The sequence below is a fragment of the Macaca fascicularis genome, chromosome 9 (assembly GCF_037993035.2).
Source record: "Macaca fascicularis isolate 582-1 chromosome 9, T2T-MFA8v1.1".
NCBI lineage: Eukaryota > Metazoa > Chordata > Mammalia > Primates > Cercopithecidae > Macaca > Macaca fascicularis.
Window position 1 is genome coordinate 67,122,764 of NC_088383.1, and position 18,194 is coordinate 67,140,957.

The following is an 18,194-nucleotide window of genomic DNA, read 5'->3' on the forward strand; positions in this document are numbered from 1 at the left end:
AACAAGCCAATATTTTATTTGTATGTTACTTATGTTCTTGCTTTATGCAAGAAATATGACTAGGCTCAGGCCTTTGTGCAGGGAGCTCAGGGAATGAGAAGCACAGAGAATGGCCCTGCTTTCAGGGAACTTGGTTTTTAGGAGATTCCTGCATGTTTGCTGCACCCTCACCTCACCTTAGACTCCTCTGGGTGGAGATACACACACACAGACACACACACACAGATACACACAAACACACACTCCTCAGCAAGAAGGACACACACAGTGACTAAACATAAGACCCCAAAGAGGAAACTCCAGAGGGAGTGAAGCTGTGGGCTTTGACCTCAGGTATCAATTGTGCTCTGAATGTGTGGCCTGAGGACCTTTGGCAATATGTTCCCGAAGGCACCTGTGCATTCTCGAAGGCCCCCAACAGAAATCCCTGCAGACTGCCAGAAACGCTGGATTCTAGCCCCTGTTTTGCCAGTTGACTCACAGGGTCACATGGGGCAATCATAATCCCTCTTAGGGTCTCAGTTTACCCATCTGTAAAGTATTGGACTGGGTGAGAAATTACTAATTATGATTTGGCTCAAGATCCCATTCTTCAAATGAAATCCTTTGTAGAACCCCAACATAAATGGAGGGCATCTATGACTGCAAATGGGGTTCAGGGGCCCATGCTCCTTGTGTCCTCCTTGTCTGCTTTGAGGACCCCTAAGGCTCTTGATAATTGTTTGAAGACTACTAGTCCTACTGAAACTGACTTCACGAAACTCTCCACGACTCCAAATGACCCGAACCCAGCCACCATGACCTCAGAGTAACTCCATCAACCTGAGACTGCACATAACCTCACTCAGGGAACCCCAGTGAGAAATAATTCTGTTAGATGCTCCCAAGAGCCCAAATTTCCTCTGAGAATGCCTGCCTGACCAACCACTCAACTGCCTGACCACGCCACGGCCCTGTCTACCTAGGGAAGCTCTTACCTCCAATCCTGCCTTCCCTGTGAATTCAGAAACACCTAGAAGTCAACTCCAAATGGAACTGGCTTATCCTAGGAAGTCCACTCCTAACCTCAGATGATGGAGGCTCCTTTGCTCTGGCATCCCTCCTCTTTCCTAAGACCCTAAGACCCTGACAGGGGAAAGGTCATCATCCTTGTCACTCTGCTTAGGAAGATGCACCACGCACTGTGTTATGCACTTCATGTGGATCACCACCCTACGAGGTGGGCCTTATTGTTACCCTGTGTTAGGATTCTTGTATTGCTATAAAGAAATCTTAAGACTGAGTAATTTATTATTGAAAAGGTTTAATTGGCTTATGGTTCTGCAGGATGTACAGGAAGCATGGTGTTGGCACCTGCTTGGCTTCCAGGGAGGCCTCAGGAAGCTTATGACCATGGCACAAGGTGAAGGGGGATTAGGCATGTCACATAGGGAAAGCAGGAGCAAGAGGGGGGCAGGGGGAGGTGCCACATACTTTAAATGACCAGATCTTGAAATAACTCACTATCAAGAAAACAGCATCAAGCCATGAGAGACCCGTCCCCATGATCCAAACACCTCGCACTATGTCCCACCTCCAGCACCGGGGATTACAGTTCAACATGAGATTTGGCTGGGGACAAATATTCAAACTATATTGCCTCCTTATGCAGCTGAGGGAAACTGAGACTCGGGGTCACTAAGGGGAGGAGCTGGGATTCAGGGTGAAGCCAGTGCTCATGGCACAGGCTGTGGGTGCTAAGGTCGCTTGTATGAGCCTCATTTCTAAGGCAGGGAGGACAAGTTGCCAGCATGATGACATGAAACCGTCCACATGAACGTCCTGAGCATGGCACCCGCCACGGCAAGCTCAGTAAAGATCAGCTCCAAGTTACAGATCCCTCTTCCAGAAATCAGGTACCAGTCTTTCATAGAAAATAGGATTTATTTTCACATTTAAGGTGAACACAAATACATGTTCCAGAAATGTTTTATGTATAATACATCATCAGTAGATTGAATTTCTTTAACACACAGAAAAATCAAAGCCTACCAGGAAATGCTTCCCTCCAGAGCACAGGAGCTTACAGGCCACTTCTGTTAGCAACACAGGAATTCACATCGTCTAGGCACAGCTCAAGTGAGGTTTGTTCCCAGGTTCAACTGCTCCTACCCCCATAGGCCCTCCTCAGAAATGACAGCAGCAAACCAGCGGGCTTCACAGTAACCAGGAGGAAAGATCTCAGCCGAGGGAACCTTCACAAAAGCCCTGAGTTGTGTTTCAAAAGCCAAGCTCTGGGGTCTGTGGTCTGTGTCACCAACTCAGGTCACACCACAGCATGGGGAAGTTAGTGTTGCAGCTTCACTTCTAGTCAATCTTGTTAACTAAATTATCCCAATTAGGAAGACAACATTAAACAGGTATTAGAGTCCTTTTGCAAAACTGACTGTCCCCCTTGGTCAAGGAAAAGACCTTCACTTGGATGCTAACCCATCACCACCACCATGTCCAAGGCACAGATGAATCTGGGTTGGGCAATCACAGGCAATGCTTGATGAGGGGTGACATCATGTCCACAAAGATGCCTAGAAATGAGGTCGTGAGGAAGGGTGGGTATTAGGAAGCAGTGTGGTGGGTCCTGGCCAAGGTCCGACATCCCTGAGCAGCCTTCCTCAGGCACACCATGATGGTGGAGTGGGCACAGATATCATTTTGGGCACCTTGGCTGAGAGCCAAGGCAGCCATCTGGGTGCATGGACATTTGCAGTTGCCACCATCCCAGCACCATGGCCACAGATTAGCTCAACTGGCCACAGTCTGTGATGACAATCTTCTTGGATGTCTTCCCACTCTTAGAGCCGAAAGATTCTATTTTCTTCACGACATCCATGCCCTCTTTGACGTGACCGAACACAACATGCTTGCCATCCAACCTGTGAGGACGGGTGACCCGGGTGAGCAACAGTGTAGTGCAATGTCATCCAATGCCATGGCCCCGGTCATGGAATTAGTTACCGAAAACAGCAATTCTGCAAGGAATCCCCACGTAATACCTGGATCTACCACCAAAGCTCAATCAAGCCTTGTTGAGCGCCCCAGATACACCCCAGAGAATGCCTGGCTTCCAGGACACATTCTGCCACTCATGTTGTGACCTTGCCTCAGGTCACGTAGCCTGAATCCTGGTAACTCCATCTATTAAAAGTGGATTTATTCTTTGTTCTGCACAGGGAGGTAACAGGATAATGAAATGCTCTGAAGAAAGAAGAAGTCCAGACAAATGGAACCACGTTAACGGTCATGAATGATGAGTCAAGAGCCAAAGGAACAAGGGTGGTGAAACTGCAGAGTCCTGGGCAGCTCTCAACTCAAGAGAGTCCAATAATGTAAAAGGCGGCTCAGTTCAGCTCCGGCGAAGCTGGCATGGTTTCAGCCAAGAGCAGAACTGCAGGATCCACTGGGGTCCCATGAAGGAGCAAAGAGCAGGCTGAGCCAGCAAGGACCTGCCCAGCCCTGCCGGCCACATCTCTTAGGCTTGGAGGCTGGACACTTCTAGTGTCCGCCCCACCTAGGTCTCCCTAAAATTCTTGGAAATGGGCTTTACCAAGTCAGCTCCCAGCCAGCTCATCAGCAGGTGCCCCAGGGCTATGACATTTGGGACTCTGGCCAGAGAAATTTATCCCTTAGAGGAAAATGTACCAGGAAAGAGACATCCCTAAAATCCATGGGCATCGAAAACAGGGCCCTTACAGGCCTGTGGCTATCTGCAGGCTTATGGTAATACAGGGGCTTCATGTGGAAATCTGCTGATATCCAAATGTCTGCTGCAGCATTGCCAAGGCTCAGCCCATGGTCAAGACAAGCCTGGGAAACTCCAGGTTAAAACCACACAAGTGGGCTTCTACTCAGTCCCTCCTGAGGCCTCATAATGTTTTGCAACATTTCCCAGATGTATCTGGTAGAGAAACCCTTTCGTGTGTGCGTGTGAGCAGAATACACGGAGAAAATTCCAGATGACAGCAACAATGGGAACCCAAACCATGACAGAATTGCAGGAACAACTGCGATTCTCCTTTGATCCTTCCACTAACTTTCTCTTTCTCATACAAACACACAGCCTGGGAGAGGGCCACTGTTCCAGAGCAGATGGCCTGGCTGTAAACTGCCTGCCCCTAAAAGTGCACAAATCCTCCTCCAGCTGCAAGGCTGCCCACATTCCCAGAGGGCCTGGGGCAGGGAACTCACCAGTCTGTCTTTATGGTGCAGATGAAGAACTGGGAGCCATTGGTGTTAGGACCAGCATTAGCCATGGACAGGACACCTGCAAAAACCAGCAGAGCTGAGCCACGCTGCCCCTGGAGGCACCTGCCGGGGAGGACATTAGAAAGGGCAGACGGTGCAAACCACACCAGGGACATTTGAGTCTGCAGATCCTGGGACCCAGAAGAGGAGAACCAGGGCCCGATACCAGCCCCCCAGGGTGTGTCTGCCTTTGCTGTCCGCTAGTTCTCAGTGGGGTGGCCTGAGAGGACAGGGCCTTGTGGAAGCTCTCAGTGGTAGGGCTGGGGCGGGACCTGGGACAGGACCCCAGGCCCTGACCTCCAGACTTCTCCACCTACCACTTTGGGTCTTATAGGTGACAAGATGCTGCCACAATAACCACCCTGGCTTCCAAACAATTTGCTTTTTGTCTAAGCAAGATTTTAAATCTTGCAACAATTCTTTTTTTCTGCAACAATGTTTTTTTTGAGATGGAGTCTCGCTCTGTCGCCCAAGCTGGAGTGCAGTGGCGTGATCTCGGCTCACTGCAAGCTCTGCCGCCCAGATTCACGCCAATCTCCTGTCTCAGCCTCCCGAGTAGCTGGGACTACAGGCACCCGCCACCACACCCGGCTCATTTTTGTGTTTTTGGTAGAGACGGAGTTTCACCATGTTAGCCAGGATGGTCTTGATCTCCTGACCTCGTGATCCACCCGCCTCAGCCTCCCAAAGTGCTGAGATTATAGGCGTGAGCCACCGTGCCCGGACCATTCTGCAACAATTCTAAGTGTCCTAGAATTTCCAACCCGAAACTCAGAGGACAGACAGGGAGGTGGCCAAGGCCTCCATTCTGCTTAAAGGTTCTTCCGCAAAGTTCCCAAAGGAAACCCTGCTTTTTAATCTGAGAGACGAGAAAACTCTAGGGAAACTCAACAAGCCAGAAATGCTGAGACGGCCTGCAGTGCCGCAGGGAGGAAGGGCCTCATCAGATACTGGGCGGTGACCGCATGTGGCCTCTCAGGGCCTGCTGGGGCTTCCAGGCCAGGTCAGAGCTGTGGGGACACTCACCCTAGAGGCGACCCCCACTCACCCGGCCCCACGTGCTTCAGTGTGAAGTTCTCGTCAGGAAAGCGGCTTCCGTAGATGGATTTCCCGCCTGTGCCATTGTGGTTGGTGAAGTCGCCCGCCTGTGAGCACACAGCACCTTCTGAGTGGCTGCCATGGAGCAGACGGGGGCCACGGCCCCGACACTGGCAGCGGCCTCAGCCCACCCAAGCCCACCCAGTTGGTGCCCCTCAGGTAAAGCCGTCAATAAACATCCAATAAAATTAGAACTAATAATAAGAAAAATAAGCAAAAAAAGAAAAAAAAAAGACTAAACTTAAATATCTTTTGTCACAGTAACTACCTTTGTTTCCAAATGACTTACTTTTTGTCTGAGCAAATTTTTAGGTAATCTTCAAAGGACCTAATGGCCATTCAGAGATGATACTTAGTGACCCAGAATTTAACCCACTCCTCCTGGAGGGCAACAAGGAAGAGGCCAGAGGCCCCGCAGTTCCCGTGTCTAGTCTGTGGGAGCACCAGCAGCTGGTCCAGACCAGCTCCCCATGCCAGGTCCCCTCACTGTCCCCGCACTGCCCCTTACCCAGCCCAGCAGCTTCCCCAACCCTTGCAGACCCAGGACAGAGTCTGCCCAGGGCTGGCATCCTTCCTCAGGCCTCAGCTAAGGCCCGGGCAGCCCTGGCCAAACCTGCATGGGGCACCCATGGCCAGAAGAGCCTGGTAGCAGCCCCTATGCCTAGTGCTGCCCAGCCCAGGCCATGGCTGGCTGCTGTTTTCCTGAGATGGGATCCTTGGGTGAGAGAGGGAACTGACCAGCTGAAGCATCCGCAGGTGTTAATTAGGTGCTCGCTAATTGATATCCCTCCCAACGGATAACTCAGGACCCTGGCCTGGACTCCCAGTGCCACCGCCTTGTGCCAGGGAGCCCTCCAGCTCTGGAGTCCCCAGCCTGGCTCAGGACTTCCACCTCAGCTCCTGCTTTACCATCAGCCTCAGGGCTGGGCCAGGCCTGCCGTCCCTGTGTTCACCCCATATCCAGGCCTCACCGCACACAGACGTCCAGCCCCAACCCACCGCCCCTTAGCATGATACGATGACAGTCACTGGGTCAGGGTAGAGGGAATGGGGAGAGAATTTCGGGCAGAAAGGTCTTAAAAGAGGTCATGACAGCCATGTCGCTGCCTCCAGGCTCTGCCTGCCTAGGATACCCAATCCCTGATCTTGAAGATCTGTGCTAATAGAGGACCAGCCCCAATACCACCTGGGTCCTGACCCCCGGGAAGCTCCTGCTGCAACACCTACCCCCAAACCTCTGACACAGCAATACCAATGCTTGCGAAAACCGAGCGTGGCACATGACTGAAAAACATTCATTTCACCGAGAATAATGCCTTTCTCTGGGAAGGGAAGCTCCAAGTCCTGGCATGTGTGTTCCTGCCCTGGACCCGTCTTCCTCCTCCACCTCCGCCGCTTCTCCCTCTCCCCCTCTTATCTCCCACACCAGTGCTCAGGGGCATGCAGGGGACAAGGTCAGAGACCACTGGAATATGCTGGTTCTTCAAAGCCTTCAGGGCCACCCCCAGCACATCCATCCCCCAACCCAGCTCTGCCTTGATAGACTCCACCTCCCAGTCCCCTGGGCAGGGCCTGCCACTGGCCTGGAGTGGCAATGGGTTGGGGCTGGACTTCCATGTGCAGTGAAGCCTGGATACAGGGCTAATGCAGGGGGGGCAGCCTGACCAACAGAGCAACTGCAGCTGCCCTGCTCAACACCTTCCTCATGCCAGGCATCTTCACACACCCACAAGGCAGCTCCTGCTCTCATCCCCCCTTACAGAAAAGGAAACCACGTTACCTGGCACATGAAGGAAGGGATCACCCTGTGGAAGGTGGAGCCTTTGTAGCCAAAGCCCTTCTCACCAGTGCACAGGGCTCTGAAGTTCTCTGAGGGTCAAAGGGAGACACAGGTTAACACGGCCAGGCCCCAATTCCCGGGTCATACCCATTCCAGCCAAAATCCCTGCTACATCCCCAGCAGTGAACAGGGGGATAAAGACCTTGGCACCTCTTGGGTCTGCTCTGCCCAACTCGCTATGTAACTGGACAAGTCACTCCCCTTCCCTGACCTCAGTACCTGAGCACTGTGACAAGAGTACAGGCTCATGGCTGTGCTGGCACCAGCAGGGCAGCGACTCAAGGGCTATGTGCGCACCACCCTGCCTCATTGGGGACCAAGAGTGGGGAAGTCTCTGGGAAATTTACGTGTGCCTTCCACCGGCTCTGAGGCTCCCAGCTACTATGAGAGAGGAGGGCAGAGCCAACGTTGAGGCCCAGAGAGGGATGGGAAGAGCTGCCCCAGGGCACCCAGTGGCTGAGCCACACATGGAGCTCCCATTCGTCAGGGGTCTCTGAGCCCCGATTCTTCTCACTACGCCACCCACCTTGCCCTGCCTGGCCCCCTTCCCATCTCACAAGGCCCCACGCCCTGTCTTACCAGCTGTCTTTGGGACGACATCTGCCTTCAGCTGTTGGGGGAGAAGAGGGACAAAAGTGGGTGGTCATTGGAGAGACAGGTGAAGGTGGATGTCTCTCAGCACCCACCCACCCACCCCCACAGCGGCCAAGGAGGCTGAGGAAGAAGCACGTGGACATTCCATTCCCATTATTGCCAACCCGCGTAGGTGGCAGCTCTATCATTTCTGGGAGCCATTTCCTGAACCCAAGGCTGGAGGAGGTGGCCTTGGTTTCCTAATCTGTCAGAAGAGATGACAATGCTATCTTGGCCTACTTCTGTGGACACAGCTGGCACTGCTCCCACAGCTGGGCCCAAAGCATCAGAAACTCGGGCAAGAAAGTGGGTCTAAGGTAGGAGCCAGACCAGCTCTTTGATTTGGGGATGGTAAACTGAGGCCCAGGGAAAGGCATGCTCCCAGGGAGGGGCAGTGCTCCTACAGCTGGGCCCAAAGCATCAGAAATTCAGGGACAAGAGAGTGGGTCTAAGGCTCCTCCATTCGGGGTTGGGAAACTGAGGCCCAGGGAGAGGCATGAGGGTGTGGGGAGGGAAGGCTGAAGCCCCATCCCAGCCAGCCTCTAGCCTCGAAGCTGCAAGACCCACCCTTGAACCAAATGGAAGCAGGAAGGGTGTCCCTATTTTCCAGAAGAAACTGAGACTGAAAAAGAAATACCAAGGGCTCCCTGAGAAAAGGGCCAGTCAACACGAACTGACCTCTGCTGTCAATGTGAGGCCGGGCTGAAGGCTCCACTAGGGCTTTCCCTCTAAAGTTACCCTGATGACTGTTTCTTACTTTGCTTTATAAAAGACCCAAAGAGTTTGGGCAGGTGCTGAGTGTGACTCCCAAGGACGGTGGCAGGGCAAGGTTCCGGGCACACTGCCTCTGAATGTGTCCCAGCTCGCAGGAGGGGCATTCTGGGGTCCACCAGGTGGCCGGGCCCGAGGCCTACTGGGCCCGCACTGCTGCTGGAAACCACTTCTCGCTCCATTTCCCAGCACCCCGAGTGTGAGCCCGACCGCGGGGGCGGGGTCGGGGCCAGGGCGCGCTCCGCGTTGTGCAAGGGCCGCCACGTGAGCACCCGCCGGGCCACAACGCTCACCCCAAGCCCCCCGACACCCACCTCAGAGCTCCGGATCTAGGCTCAGCCCCAGAAAACTCCTGGAGCCCCTCTCTCGTCCCGGGGCCGGCCCAGGGGTGCTGGGCCCTCCCTCTCTGCGATCTGACCTTGAGCTTTCTCCTCCACACGTGCCCTCCCTCCCGTCTCCCCGGCTCCAGTGCTCCGAGGCCGGAAGAAGCCATTCCGACGCCCATTCTCAAAATGGGGAAACTGAGGCCCAGAGCCCGGCAGGGGGAGGCCCAAGGTCACCCAGCGCGCCCGGCACCGCGCCGCCCAAAGCCCAGGGCTCTCCCCGGGCCCGTGTCTCGCGCCCAGGCCGGCCCTGCGAGCGGTCTCACCTCCAGCACCACGCGGCCGAGCGGCTGCCCGTCGGCGCCCACGTCCAGGTACACGAGCGGGTTCCCGGAGGAGGAGGAAGAAGACGGGTCGCCGGCCCCCTTGCTGCAGGCGCGGGCCGCGGGGAGTCGCAGCGGCACGGAGCGCGGCACGGAGAGCAGGCCGAGCCACCGGGGGCCGCAGCGCAGCGCCAGCATCGCGGGCGAGGGTCGGGCGGGAAACGGGCAGGGAGAACACACAACTCTGAAAAAGAGGTCGCGCGCGCCCAGAAGGCCGAGTCCCGCGCAGCCGCGCGCAGCAGCCTTTATTGGCCTGGCCAGGTTTGCGGCCCCGCCCTTGTCCCGCCTCCTCCGGGCCTGTCCGTGGGCGACCCCTGCCGGCCGCAGCGCGCAGCGCAGCCAGCCGGTGGGGCCGCCGGGCGTGAAATGCTTTGGAACACTCCCGCCTCCAGGCCCAGAGACCCGGAGAACAGACACCACCCGGCAAAAGGATGCTGATTCCATGTTTATTAAGGTACCAGCAGACTTTTCTTAAAAAGGAAAAACTGCTAAAACGTAATTAACTAAAAAATATGAGCATCTACACGTTGCAATTTGAATATAATAACAAAAGTCTACCTTTGAGCCCTTTATAGGTAAGGCTCAGGGCCCTTTATAGGTAAGGCTCAGGCCAAATAAGCTTCCCTGCTGCCCTAGGTCCTGCAGTCCGAGAGGGTTAGAGAAAGGTGAGATGAGAGGCGGGATTAGTGAGCCAGAGGCGAAAGAGGGAGGAGATAAGCTGAGACACCTCCCATGATGCCCCCTAGCCTGCTTGTCCCGGCCTGGTCCTGTCTCTAGTTATTTCTAGGGACCAGACCTGCTTCCAGCAAGACTGAAAACGCAGCCTGGGCTCATCATGCTCCTTCCAGGCCCCCAGCCCTCCCCAGGACTGGTTCTGATCCCTCCTCCTAGGACCCACACTGACAGCCCCCGTACCCGGCCAGCCAGGGCAGCCACCTGCCCCCTCCCATCAGCATGCACCCCGGGAGGGGACTTAGTGGGGAGACCCACAGCAGGAGCATTTAAGCCCCATGTGCTGAGAGTGGGCTTCCCAGCAGCAAGAGCCACCCTCACTGCAAGGTGGTGGGAGGCCTGCAATAAATGGATGCCAAGCAGGGACTTGAGAGGGCATCTGGCCCAACACTAGTACTGTCCCCAGGGGAAGCTGAGGCCTGGACACGGGAAGGCACTGGCTAGGGCTGGGGAGCCCTAGAGTCCTGCTGCCAGCTTGCGCCAGTGCTCCAGGCCTCTCTGGGCCTCAGTTTCCCATCTGGAGGGTAAGGGTGTGATCATGCTCCTCATTCTGCTTTTGTCTCAGGTCTGTTCTTAGGATAAAATGAACTAGAGAGAGATGGATTTGTCAACTAAGTACTGTGCCTGTGGGCATCTGTGATGGATACAGTCTGGACTGTCTTTCTCAGGGTTTGGGATTCAGAGAGCAGTGGTCTCAGAGCCCTGAGTGGCCAGAGAAAGGGGTGGGGCTGAGCCTTGGAGGCAGGTGGGCTTGAGCAGGGACCAGCTCTGGACTGACCTGCCCCAGATTCTGAATGGGCTCATGGGAATAGGTCGGGCAGCAAAATGCCAGCCAAGCAAATTCACGAGGTCAGAGCAGTGTCCTAGCTTCATGAGAATGCTGGCTTGGCCTCTGGAAGTTTGGCTAGCTTGGCTTCTGGAAGTTCATAGCCCCCTTCTCTGATTCCTGGCCTAGGAGGGGCCTAGGGACCCAGCGAAGCCCAGGTGGGATGCATTCTAGGTCCCAGCCCAGAAAGGGGCCTCACTCTGCCCTGAGGAGCAGCCCCTCCTTTCTCATGACTGTGCCCTGAGGTGAGCAGGCCTGAGTGGGGAGCCCACTTGAGCCCTCAGCACATGTCCCAGACCCTCCTCTACCAGTGCAACCTGATTTGAGAGCAGAGGAATCACGCCATGTGCCTTGTCATGAAGCTTCCTTAAGGCCCCAGGCTTCCCTGCGGCCAATTCCAGGCCCTGAGCTCACAGGACCTTCAGCCACAGCGGGTGGCTCAGCGTACCCTGTTGTTTCTCAAGCCTGCTCCTAGGGGAACTCAGTTTACGCTCCATCCTGATGAAGCGTGAGCAGCCCCACTCCAGGGGAATGCTGCCTTCATTCACTTGACCACTTCAGTTCTCAGAACCCTTTCCCAGCTGTGAACTCTGTCTAAGAGGCAGCTCTGTTTTGCAGATGGGGAAACCAGGCCTGGGGAGTGAATTGCCCAAGGGCAGGCTGTTGGAGCTGGGACCAGTCTGTCTGACTTCACAATCAGGGTTATTGCATGTCAAACCCTTCTCACTCTCACCATGAAGCTGATCCTTGGGACAGGGTGAGGAGGCAGGAGAGATAAGCCTGGGCAGACAACACAGTAAGATAGAAACCGTGGGGTTGGCCAGGGGGCTGTGGCACTCAGGGCCTAGGGAGGTGGTTTAATAGTGAGCATGAGCTGAAAGGCCTTTGGGGACCTAATCGCAGAGGGCTCTGACGGCCTGGCTGAGGTCTGACATTGTTGGATAGCACTGGGGAGTCATCAGTAGTGCAAAGATTCCATGCTTAGGACTCTGGACTGGGAACCAGCTTCTTTCGTTCATGTTATTCCTTCCACTCTCTTTGGAAAAGCAAACGTCATCACTACCTCCGGTCTGAGCCAGAGAAAAGCCTACCTTCCCCAAAGGCTTAGCTACGATGTCATCCCTTCCTGTGCTATTCTCAGTGGTATTAGGAAGAAGGAAAGTTCATAGGCTAAGCCATGAGCTGAACACGTGCCCAGCCCTTGAGGGCTCCAGGCCCAGGTGACATCAGGCAGGTGTTAGCACTCACCTGGCTCCGAGGCTATTTACAGACTGTGTCATCCTCAGAAATAGCAGTGTTTCTCTCCGCTCAGCTCACCTAGTTTTTTATCCAAGGTGCTGATGGGTTTTGTCACCTAGGGATCCTGTAATACCACCTCTAGGCCTCACAAAGCCATAGAAAAATCAGTTTGTGCTAAGCTGAGAATCTCATTCAGGGGTTGCAAACTCAGATGCCTGTGGGGGCCAGGCAGGTGATACACATGAGTGGTGCAAGCTGGTAAGGATGTAGGGAGTGAGGGGAGGTGGCACTGTAGCCAAATAGCTAATGGATGTCCCAGGTAAAGAGTTAGCTGCTGCCCAGGCCAGCCAATTGTTGTATATAGGACTATGGGTCCACACAGGCCACCCAGGTTTTCTCATCTTTCAATAAAAGCTGAAGACTTTAAGTTTTATAGAAATCTAGTTTTCAAATGTTTGAAATGAATTTTAAAATAAAATTAAACACTGAATGAACTGTAAACAACATATCCAAACTAGATGAGGACTCTGGACCAATAGTTTGTAAGCTCTGATTTCCACTATACAGGTGAGAGGAATGAGACTCAGAGACGGATGGGGAATGGCCCCAGGCCACGCAGCTGGGCAGTACCAGGACTGTGGTCAGACCCTTTCTTCACTCTCCCCATGGCCTTTTCTGCAAAGTTCACTCAGCAGACATGATTTCAGAGCACCTACTGTGTTCTGAGCCCTGAGCTTCACCCTGGGGATTCAGAAGGACAAAGGGACAGGAGGTTACGGTGCCCTGAGATGGTGGAGCTGCTGAACGAACCTCTCCCAGGTGGCCCTGTGTGTGACAGGAGTGAACGCTGTGGTTGTTGTGGGGTACAAAGTTACAGCTGTTCTGGAGAGGCCCTCCAGGAGGGGCCGGGGGTGAAGGTAGCCCCGCTGTGGGCATGAGGTGGGGTTTCTATAATATTAAATATCATGAAGGCTGAGATCATTGTCAGTGCCAGTCACCGGGTCATACAACCTGTGCTGCCAGCCTAGACAATGGTCCTCAGATAGGATGAGGCCATGGACTTCATCTGTCTGGTTATGCTTGAGGGGTTTGAGGTCCAGGATAGCATCTGTCATGGGAAGGGAAACTGAGAGAGAGGTTCGCTGCAACTCAGAAATCCACCAGACCCTGCTAATGGGCTGCTGTGGGACTCTCTGGGGATGGAGTGTCCCCCGTGGCCTTTGTAAAGTCAGTACATTCATCATCCTCTCTCTGCTGACTTCTAAGAACCAGACCATGATGGGGAGGCAGAGGCAGAGAAGGGAGGTTCCACTGAGGCCCAGGGAAGTGGTGGGAGAGACCCACAGGGGGAAGATGGGGGGAAGCTCTCCTCTGGAGTCCAGCTGGACTTTGAAAGTTATTCATGTGATCTGGGTCACTGCAGGCCACTGAGAGTGGGGCCAGCATGGTAGGGTGGAGCTCAGCAGGGTGTGGCTGACCCTCAGCTGCTGGGCTCTCACACAACCTGCCTGGCCACAGCCCCCCCGCAACTCACAACTCAGCAGAGCTCGATTATATCTGCGAGATAATCCATGTTTGTTGTTTGAAGCCACTAAGTGCCGGGTCATTTGCCATGTGCAATAGATAACTCATACCCATAGGACCCCGCCCCGGCCAGGGCTCCTGGAAGATCCCGTTGCTCCATGCACAGCCAGTCCTGGATCTGCTGTCTCAGCGAGCTTGGTCACCAGCTCTTGGCAAGGACCTCACAGGCATGGTCAGGGAGAACTGGCCCAAGAGACAGGACTTCCTTGTCTTTGTAAAGACGTGGAGTGGGCTGGCTATTTCTGTCTCATGCCTCTGAGGGAGAATGAATGAAGCTGCGGAGGATGGAGGATCTGGGAGAAAGTCCTCAGTGGCAGGGCCTGAGCTGGGTCTGGCCGTGGCATCCTATTGGCCTCTGGGAAGGGGACAGGGCCTCACTTTATGCCTCCGTGCTGGGCGCTCTGCACTTTGTAGATGTTGTTCTGAGCCTCAGGGTGACCCTGCAAAGTGGAGCTTGTTGTCCCTGCCTTACAAATAAAGGAATGGAGGCCATGAGAGATTAATGATGTGCCCAAGGTCACACTAGGGCCAAGCGGAGAGTGGAATTCTTCCCAACTGACCTGGCTCTGTGTCTCCAGGGGCAGGTAGGCTCTGAGTGGTGCCTCTGAGCTGGCTTGTGTCAGACATCATCCCCTCCACGCAGCCTTTTCTTCCAGCTAGCCTGACACTGTGCTTAGTGATTGAGATCCATGATCCTATGTAGTCCTCATGATACCTCTGCAAGGGAGGGTCTGTTGTCTCCAGGTGGACACCAGGTGGACACCAGGTGGCTGAGCTGGGTTTGAACCCAGGCCTGGCTGACTCCACATCTGCACTCCCTCCCACTGACTGGGTCTTCTCACCCTAGAGAATCTACCATTGGCTCAGCCCTGCAGGATGACACGCAACAGTACAGCTAGGTAACACAGAAACACACTGACTTCATTTACACAGTCCCTGCCCAGAGTCAATAGAAAAGTACCTGGTCAGCAGGACCCACAAGGTTGCCAAGTTCAGTCCAGATTTGTCCTTGGTGCATGCCCCATTGCCACCTTTATTTACTGTTTACTGATTTGCAGTGGCTTTTCTCAATGCGTCATTATCCTCAGGAGAGGGTCCCACTGCCAGTTGTCTAGGAGTGGGGCCCAAGACTTTGCCAAGCCTAAAATGCTGCTCAGTCAGACTTCGCCTGAGCTCTGGGCTCTCTGCCTTGTGGGTGCAAGGAAGCAAGCAGCCTCCAATTCTGCAGTTTCCCTTTTTTGGTCTGTTGTTTTGGTCTGTGCAATTTTGATGAATCTGCTGACTTGACCCTCTATCTTCACTGACTAACTCACATTGATACCTCTCCTTGCTCCATTAGAATAAATCTCCTTCTGGTCAACAATGCTTACCTTGTGATCCATATTGTCCACCTTCCAATCAATATGGTCCACCCTTGATGACAAGTGTTTGTCTTTTCCAATTAAGATAAACGCCATGGTGAAACCCCGTCTCTACTAAAAAATACAAAAATTAGGCCGGGCACGGTGGCTCATGCCTGTAATCCCAGCACTTTGGGAGGCCGAGACGGGCAGATCACCTGAAGTTGGGAGTTCGAGACCAGCCTGACCAACATGGAGAAACCCCGTCTCTACTAAATATACAAAATTAGCCGGGCGTGGTGGCGGGTGCCTGTAATCCCAGCTACTTGGGAGGCTGAGGCAGGAAGAATTGCTTGAACCCAGGAGGCAGAGGTTGCAGTGAGCTGAGATCAAGCTACTGCACTCCAGCCTGGGCAACAGAGCGAGACTCTGTCTCAAAAAAAAAAAAAAAAAAGATAAATGCTGTGGTAATAGCTACCTTTTGCTGCACTTAATACACTGCACATGGTAAGGATTTATAACATTATTTCTTAATCCCTGTGTGGCCCTTGAGAATAAGTACTAGTATTAACTACTTTTTATAAACAGGGCCTTCAAAGTGGATGGAAGTCATAAGCCATCCAAGGTTACATGTGTCTTCCCTCATGTTAAGTGAGTGGCAGAACAGCCTGTATTTGGCCTTGCTCTGCTTAATCCCAGAACTTGGCTCCTGCCTCTAATGCTATCTTTGCTACTGTTGAATTTGAGTACAAAAGATCAGCAGGTCAGGCTGAGAGACGCCTCAATTTATGTGACAAAGATCTCAGATTGTAGATGAGCAGAGAGACTCAAACAGTTGACCAACTAGCAGCCTGTTCCTAGGACAGAGGGTCTGTATCACAGGCCCTGGGTTTGGGTGAGTCCAAGCAAATCTGGGGATCACAGCGGAAGCTTCAGCTCCATGGGGACAGGCCCAGCCCATTCAGCAGAGAATCAAGGAGCAGGGGACCCTGCAAATCAAGGGTGTTTGGAGAAGATCTAACTAAGGGTGGTCACCATAGAAGTGTGGTGGGGTGGCCACAATGCCATCTCTAGAGAGATGAGGGCTGCACTGGGGCAGAGGCCACAGTGGGGCTTCATAGTCCTGACCAGGATGAGCAGGAGCCAGATTTGGGTACATGTAGACAGAAGGCTTCCTACCAGTCAGCGATATTGCAGAATGATACTTTGAAGTAAGAAGCTCCCCATGGCTGAAGCTGTGCGAGAGATACCAAGTAAGGATGCCACAGAAGATGGCTGCTTGGCCTAAGTGGTGGGGCCAGGTGACCTGTCTGGCTCCTTCTGATGCAGAGACTCTGCAATTTAGACCCCCTAAGTTGAGGCTGCTTGGGGGAACAAAAAGTGCAAGATGCAACCTCAGAGTTTTGTGTTTTTTGGGGGGTTTGTTGTTGTTTTTTATTTTTTAATTTTTTATTTTTTGCAGACAAGGCCTCGCTCTGTCACCCAGGCTGGAGCTCAGTTGTGCTATCTGGGCTCACTGCAACGTCCACCTCCCAGGTTCAAGTGATTCTCAGACCTTAGCCTCCCGAGTAGCTGGGATTACAGGTGTGTGCCACCACACCTGGCTTATTTTTGTATTTTTAATAGAGATGGGGTTCACCACGTTGGTCAGGCTGGTCTTGAACTCCTGACCTCAGGTGACCCAACTGCGTCAGCCTCCAGAGTTATTTATTGGCATATCAGTGAGTGAAATGTAACATGAAACCATAAAAGCCAGAAGAGAATACTGACATATGGTTATTGGTTTCAAAGTGGTCAAAGTTTTCCAAGCATAGAAGCAAATGCAAGGAAATGTAAGAAAAAATATGCAACAATCTGGTGGCATACCTGGCTTAAAACTCTGCATTTCAAAGGTGCCACTGGCACAGTTGGGAAGAATAACTTGCGTTTCTTTATTTCTCCCAGCCCTTTCCCTCCAAGCTTTGGGGAAAGCAGACTTCAGAAATAAGGACAAAGATGTCAATACTTGGCTTTAAGGTTTCAAAAAAAAAAAAAAAAAAAAAGTTAGGATACTTGCCAGTTGGTGTAGAAAATGTGCATGATCACTCAGTCAGCCTTCCCTCTCAGATGAGACCTTCATTCACTCCCAACCTGCAAGAGACCCTCATAGTTGGAGGAAGAAGGGAGTGAAGGGGAATCAAGGGAGTAAGACCCATCAGAGGATGTAAGAACCCCTAGATGAACTCCAGGAATCCAAAAGCAGAGGCATCCTGAGCCGTGTTTCTGAGCAGAGCCGAGGAAAGGAGCAAGAACCCAGAGCCAGGCCCTTCCCTGGTGGCGAGTGCAACCTGGTTGCCTGGTGTGTCCAGACTGGTAGGGCTCCCAGCAGCCATGAACAGATTTCCTGGGGGCCCAAGAAGGCAGAGTGACCCAGGAGCCTGAAGACCTGGAGGCCATGTGGTTGGACAAGGAAATGACAGTAGGGACTGTGTCAGTGGACCAGAGTCAGATGAAAACAAGGATCTTAGTAGACACCAGAGGAATCAACGAGTAGCCAGATGGATCCCAAAGTAATCTCAGCACTTTGCGAGGCTGAGGCAGGAGGATCGCTTGAGCCCAGAGGTTTGAGACCAGCCTGGGCAACATAGTGAGACCCTATCTCTACACAAATTAAATTTCTAAAAAATTAAAATTCTAAATAATTTCTAAATAAATTAAAATTCTAAGATAATTTTAAAAAATTAGGCAGGCATGGTAGTATATACCTGTCACTCTCCCTTACTCATGAAGGCTTGACTGGTGGCCCGTAGGCAGGCAGTGGTCATCCATATAGGATTTCCAACAGTAGGACCCCAAGCCTGGGGCAGAGAACAGGGTCAAATTCTGGAAAAAGCGAGACGGGTCTCCAACCTAGACCCTGAATGGGCAGGGTCCAAACATAGAAGGCTGAGGGGACCAGGCAAGGTCCAAGTTTGAGAGCTGGATGCTGGCCAGGCCCTGGTCACTCTCCCTTACTCATGAATTCACTCACGCTTCTTCATGGAGCAGCTACTATTAAGACTCAGCTATGGCCAACCATGGTGGTTCACACGTGTAATCCCAGCACTGTGGGATGCTGAGGTGGGAGGATTGCTTGAGACCAGGAATTCAAGACCAACCTGGGCA

The 18,194-nt window shown here is 53.1% G+C and overlaps 1 protein-coding gene across 3 annotated transcripts; it reads right to left on the reverse strand.

Moving 5' to 3' along the window:
- Nucleotides 1-1,904: 1,904 nt before the first annotated feature.
- On the reverse strand, nucleotides 1,905-9,550 carry PPIF (peptidylprolyl isomerase F). Of its 3 annotated transcripts, none has more exons than XM_005565327.4 (6): nucleotides 9,273-9,550; nucleotides 7,799-7,829; nucleotides 7,160-7,248; nucleotides 5,330-5,426; nucleotides 4,225-4,300; nucleotides 1,905-2,912 (listed from the first exon to the last, which is right to left on the reverse strand). In XM_005565327.4, exons 1-6 carry the CDS (start codon nucleotides 9,465-9,467, stop codon nucleotides 2,777-2,779), a joined length of 624 nt encoding a protein of 207 aa, XP_005565384.1. In that variant the 5' UTR covers nucleotides 9,468-9,550; the 3' UTR covers nucleotides 1,905-2,776. The 3 variants fall into 3 exon arrangements, with proteins under 3 accessions (XP_005565384.1, XP_045255948.1, XP_073857791.1); XM_045400013.2 differs by having other exon boundaries at nucleotides 4,225-4,344; nucleotides 5,308-5,426; XM_074001690.1 differs by lacking the exon at nucleotides 5,330-5,426.
- Between the last annotated feature and the right edge of the window lie 8,644 nt (nucleotides 9,551-18,194).

What these genes read in the sequence shown, in the direction of transcription:
- PPIF (XM_045400013.2), bottom strand. Translation starts at nt 9,467, where the DNA reads ATGCTGGCGCTGCGCTGCGGCCCCCGGTGGCTCGGCCTGCTCTCCGTG. An exon ending in TCGGCCGCGTGGTGCTGGAG is followed by an intron (nt 7,830 to 9,272) that starts GTGAGACCGCTC and finishes CTCCCCCAACAG; the next exon opens with CTGAAGGCAGATGTCGTCCC. An exon ending in TGTCGTCCCAAAGACAGCTG is followed by an intron (nt 7,249 to 7,798) that starts GTAAGACAGGGC and finishes TTTGACCCTCAG; the next exon opens with AGAACTTCAGAGCCCTGTGC.